The sequence below is a fragment of the Mytilus edulis genome, chromosome 6 (assembly GCF_963676685.1).
Source record: "Mytilus edulis chromosome 6, xbMytEdul2.2, whole genome shotgun sequence".
Taxonomy (NCBI): domain Eukaryota; kingdom Metazoa; phylum Mollusca; class Bivalvia; order Mytilida; family Mytilidae; genus Mytilus; species Mytilus edulis.
In genome coordinates this window covers 36142923-36148953 of record NC_092349.1, presented here as the reverse complement: position 1 = coordinate 36148953, position 6031 = coordinate 36142923, and the positions used below count along the sequence as shown (strand labels likewise).

The 6031-nt window shown below is 32.4% G+C and overlaps 1 protein-coding gene across 1 annotated transcript in view; it reads right to left on the bottom strand.

Annotated features, from left to right (window-relative positions):
- Nucleotides 1-2262: 2262 nt before the first annotated feature.
- The window catches only part of LOC139527593 (uncharacterized), a gene marked incomplete at its 3' end in the record, with an annotated part of 49210 nt that continues 45441 nt past the window's right edge, over nt 2263-6031 (bottom strand). The window contains 2 exon segments of the mRNA XM_071323123.1: nt 2263-2361; nt 3856-4085. Coding sequence (XP_071179224.1) covers nt 2263-2361; nt 3856-4085 — 329 coding nt within the window.

The window sequence follows — 6031 nt, the reverse complement described above, 5'->3', positions numbered from 1 at the left end:
GCTTCCGTTTTGATATATAGCCCTTCAATTTCCTCGTTTCCTATATGGCCGGCGTGCATTCGGTATGACTCATGGTATTATCATGTAGTGAGTCATGCCCTGATCTTGCATCCTGATGATTCATGGTCGCACCGCGTCATGACCAAATATGGCCGGCGTACATTCGGTATGACTCATCTTCCTTACTTCCACTGAAGTCATTAGGGCTAGTATATGCCCATATATGATATTGGGGGCGAGGCATGCGCATATGACGTCAGCGTCCTAGCGCCCTGTGTTTTTAGGGTGCCTCAAACGTCACTCTCTCTACTACTATAAATCCTGAAACCAAATTTCAGAAATCCTTGTATTGTAGTTCCTGAGAAAAATGTGACGAAAATTTTCAACTTGGCTATCATGTGTAAAATCATACAAGTGTTCGGTAAACAGGAAGTTGTCAAGTGATCAATCTGAAAACCCATCACACGGTATAGCTGACTTAGATAAACCCTGAAACCAAATTTCAGAAATCCTTGTATTGTAGTTCCTGAGAAAAATGCGACGAAAGTTTCATGGGACAGACTGACTGACGGACGGACAGACAGAGGTAAAACAGTATACCCCCCTTTTTTCAAAGTGGGGGTATTATTATTGAAATCTAACTTATCTATTTTAAAGGACCATTTTTATGGTAAATCTTTGACGAGAAAAAGACAGAGCAACAGACGAGTGATTTACTTTCAATACTTAAATTGAAATCCAAAACTGTATTACAGAACATATATTAAACCGTACAAGATTCAACAACGAGCAAAACTTTTACCGCATGGGCAGCTTTAAAAAGGCTCTGAATTGATAAATGTGAAGCAATTGGAGCAAGAAAAATAACTGACCGGTCAATTTACAAAGCAAAGCGGAATACATTTAATAATACAGCAACAAACGACAACCAAATTACAGGCTCCAGACTTTCGGACATGCACATACACTATTGTGTAGGGGTTAAATAAAGGCAACATTAGTATACCGCTGTTCAAAACTCATAAATCCATGGACAAAAAACAAAATTGGGGTAACAAACTGAAACCGAGGGAAATGCATTAAATATAAGAGGAGAACAACGACACAACACTGAAATGCAACACACACAGAAACGGACCAAGCATCAGACAAAATCCCACGAGAATAACAAATATAACATCAAAACCAAATACATGAATTTGGGATAGACAAGTACCGTGACACGTCTTATCGCAATGTGAATTTACACTCAAAAATAAGAGAAAACAAACGACGCACGTTAAAATGTAACACACACAGAAACGAACAATAATATAACAATGGCCATCTTCCTGACTTGGTACAGGACATTTTTAAAGGAAAAAATGGTGGGTTGAACCTGGTTTTGTGGCATGCCAAACCTCGCACTTTAATGGCAATGTTAAATATAGCATTGAAATGACAACATAATATAACAGGACTACAATACAAACAAACAGGAGAACACATTAGACAAAGAAACACATGATTAAAAGATAACAAAAAGCATCAGGTTTAAAATTCAATACTCAAAAAACGCGCCTCGTCCACACAAAACTCACCAGTGACGCCCAGATATAAAAGATCGAAAGTGAAAAAAAGTACAAAGTTGTACAGCACTGAAGATCAAAAGTTGAAAAAGGCTGTGTCAAATACGGCTATGTTTTTATGCTTGGGATAAGAACATCCTTATTATTTTGAACAATTAAAGCTATTGCAAACAGTACATTTTATCAAATGAATATAAAAGAGATATACATAACGAAACTGAAGTATTAACTAATTACAGAAAACTAAACCCGAATAAAATTGTTTGCAAGTTGTCTGTATATGCAGCGGGTAAACACTAGCTGTACTGCCATAGGTAAAATAGTACGGAAGTGCTATAAATCTTACAACTTTTTTCTGTGTTGAATACGCAGTCTATGGTAGACGATTGTCTATTCAGTTTTTGATGATTGAACTCGTAGACAAACACAAAAATATTAAAAAAAAATATTTTTCAACTGACATATTTATGACGTTATTTTATCTACAATATTTGCACGGAGCAGGAATATTCAAAGTATTTCAAAATTTAGATTGCACATGTATATATTTATCAACAACATTCACAGTTTAGGTTTAAAACCTAAAAACTCATACTATAAATTTAATACAAAGGGAATTAATATTTAGCAACTATGTTTACGCTATATATCAACAGGAATGTTGGAAAAACTTATTTATATTGCGAGTTCTTACCTGAAGTTCATAACCAATTAATTCTAAGAGTGACCATACTTCATCAATGTTTTGCAGATGCTTTCTGAATACTTCTACATCACTATCGTCATCTTCAAACTGTGTATATAAATTGTACGACATTTCAGTCTTCATTTGTAACAAAATGTTTACAACATAATTATAAACACATGTCAAGATGGTACATAACACTACAGGGAGATAACTCTGTAAAGTTAGCTACACGTTTCAATTAAATTGTGTTGTAAGGGGAATATTAAGCTTCTCAATAATCAAAATTTGTGTTTGCCAAACTGCTCTATAACCAGTGTAATTTTTCTGACAAAGCGGTTGGTTCTAATTTTTAGAAATTTTTATATTTTTGTTAAAGGGTCGAAGTAAATACTTCATCAAAATTTTATTAAAATCAAACGAGCCAAATTAATTTTAGTGCAAGTGTTATAGGTACCACGTTAAATGTCTTTTACTAATTATCATTATAATATCTGCAACAAATGTATTCCTGAGTTTTGTAAATTTTTCAAAGGTATATGTTTCAGAAACGTTTACTTATGGTATCAGTGCTAATAAAAATTGTCTCTTCCACATTTTTTTTTTATCGAAAATGTAAGTTCTTTAGAATAGTATCTAGTAAAAGCCATCGGGCAGGTTCTATATTTCTTTTCATTTGGTCCCTTCTGATAAAACAAAACCAATATGTCTCGTAAAATTCAGGTTAACTGTTGGATTTCATAAATAAAAAAATACAGATAAAGGCTATTCATATTAATTTCCGATCAATATGTTTTAATCGGAAGGTTGCTGCTTACAATGTAATGTGTAATCGTAAAGTTGGGTCAATCTTTTTAAAAACTGCCATAAATTGCATCATGACATGTTTGAACTTTACTGTATGTTTGTGCATGGAAGTACTATTGAAATATTACTTCCATGGTTTGTGTCATGTATTACCACGGTTGGATCATATTACATTTTTTTTATAAACAATATCCTCGTTGTTTTTGGACGTCCATAACCCATCCTTACATTAACTGTTATTGGCCTAAGTTGTCATAAACAAAACAAATCTGCACAATAAGACGAGAACCGTTCACATTGATCAAGCATACCAGTTCCCTCAAAGTCTTTTGTTCTTTCACCTTAGTCAATCTTTGTTTAATATGTAATATGTTTAATAGACGCGCGTTTCGTCAACAAATTATGAAATACAAGTGACGCTCGAATACATTGAATTGAAAAGCCAAATCATGTTGAAAGACCTGTAAACTCCGAAAGCCTGTAGAAGAGTTTTATTTGATTTTTCCAATTTGGTAAATATCTTTTTTAATTACTGTAATAAGCTTTTTAATTGATCCATTTTGGAGTGCACACCAATTTCATTTTCTGAAATAAGCCTATTACCCGTTGTTTAGATAAAAACGAACGTTGAAACTTGAATGTTACGTTTTTATCCGTTATAGAATTGGCATTTTCCTAGTATCATCAACCTTTTATCATAACCCATTTACTATGAACATTTGCAGATTTAAAATGCTGGTATTGCTATACTCAGACTACTATAAGAAACAACTATAACAACTGTTTAGTATGTACCAGATCTAAAAGAGCTTCTATATCACTTGAGCTGTTCCTGACGAAGCCAACTGCAGTTTTAAGTTTTTTTATATCGTCTTCCGTGGCAATAAGCATATTGAATATATCCTTGAATGATTCGACTGAATTACTATAACTTTCGTCATCGTCATTTGCCTCTTCATCAGCTTCATTTGCCTCAATATATTGTATTGCACCAAGTCCACGCCTTTGCTTCCCATAGCAAGCATCTATATTTATAATACAATTTCTACTGTTATTAAATGTTGTTTGTCTTTACAATTTAAGTTCTATTTTTAGATGGTTAAAAAACAAGAAAGTAGGTGGCACTGCGCTCGGACACTTTTCCGTTCATAATTATCACCCGCTCTTAAAAACTTGAATGCTAATTATCTTAAGTTTTCAATATCGGCAATTCAATAATCATTCATATCTAAGACGAGATAATCTCAGTGAGCGTACCAATAATGTATTTTTCGAGGCCTTTTATCCCTTAATTGAATTATCCGTTGAATACAAAAAATATCAATATGGTTTTTAAAACGCTTTGGACTTTTGTTAAGTGCGAACTTCCCCTTACCTTTTACCGAAATATAATATTAAGATATGACTGATGTTTATAAAAAGTGTGGTAAGCAAGATTGACACAATGAGAAACTTATCGTGATAGAGAACTAGAGAACAAAAAAACAAAGAATGGCATTTTGTCACCAAAAAGAAATTACGAAAAAAATCAACTTTAAAAAATATCGAAATTAAATGTTTCTATGTTTGCCGGATTTTGTAGATTTCTGTTTTCATTTTGTTTTTTTAGACGAGAGTCTCTTATGCAAGATTTAGTTATTTTTTACAAGTGTCACTCCTTTCTAAAATATTCATATTAATGCAGAAACTTAAAATATAAATCTTGAGACTATTGTTTTTAAGGGAATACAAAAATCCTAGTCTTTACGAATACTGTGGATTCATTTATTTCATCGGTACCAGTTTATCTTCTTAGATCGAGGAACTTTTCTTTCTTCACGGATATTTGATTTCGTGGTTGACCAAAATACCAACGAAATCAATAAAAAAAGTATCCCATAAATGTCAAGGTTTCCACAGTTTTGAAAGATTTAGTTAGATGATGATGCAATTGATCTTATTCATCCTTGTCAATGTTCATTAACTATACTCTTCGACACAAGCCAACACGGGCAATAAGATAAAATATGTTTACGACATCATAACGATTTTAATACAACTGACTTTTTGCATTCAGATGTAACTTATGTCACACTTCAATACAATCATTATGACTTAGTAGGACGTAGTACTATTGTAGTATAATAATCCAAGGTAGGACTGTAAAATTTTTTTTAACAGGGGCCAGATATAGATTTTAGTTATACCCTTCTTATGTCAGTTTGGACATTCGGATAACCTCATAGTGACGTAAGTAAATACTATTATTGTCTTTTATCAATTAAAATAACAAAGTTTTCGAAAAATTGATAACCATAAAAAAATTTAGCAAGTTTAAAATGTCAAGAGCTAGATATTGCCACATACCAAGTCTTTCTCAGTATTCTTGACATTGTTTGTACATATAACTTAATACTGTCTATGATACATGAACTAATACTTAACCTGGTAATTACCCTCACCCTTGCGGACTATCATATATCCTCATTTGTCTTAACAGGTTTTTTCCAATGAGGTAATTCGAGGTATTCGATCGTTTTTTTATATTATATAATTATATAATATTAATTTGTTGGGATTCCATTTTTGTGTTCCTACGTTTTTGTTTATTATAGATACGAGGACGGAGTAAGGCATTTGACTGTTATTATATCACAAAAGAATATGATAATTGCTTTTGTTGATGTTTAAAGTCCAATTTGCAATGACTTGATGTTTTTGTATTAATCTATTTTGCTGAATGACTATTTAGAAAAAAGAAAAACATATAATATATATTTATACCAATGAATAAACTCATTATAGATACCAGGACTAAATTTTGTATTTACACCAGACGCGTGTTTCGTCTACAAAAGACTCATCAGTGACGCTCGAATCCAAAAAAAGTTGAAAAAATGCCAAATAAAGTACGAAGTTGAAGAGCATTGAGGACCAAAATTCCTAAAAATTTTGCCAAACAACATTTAAATATGCACACAACATTTAAATA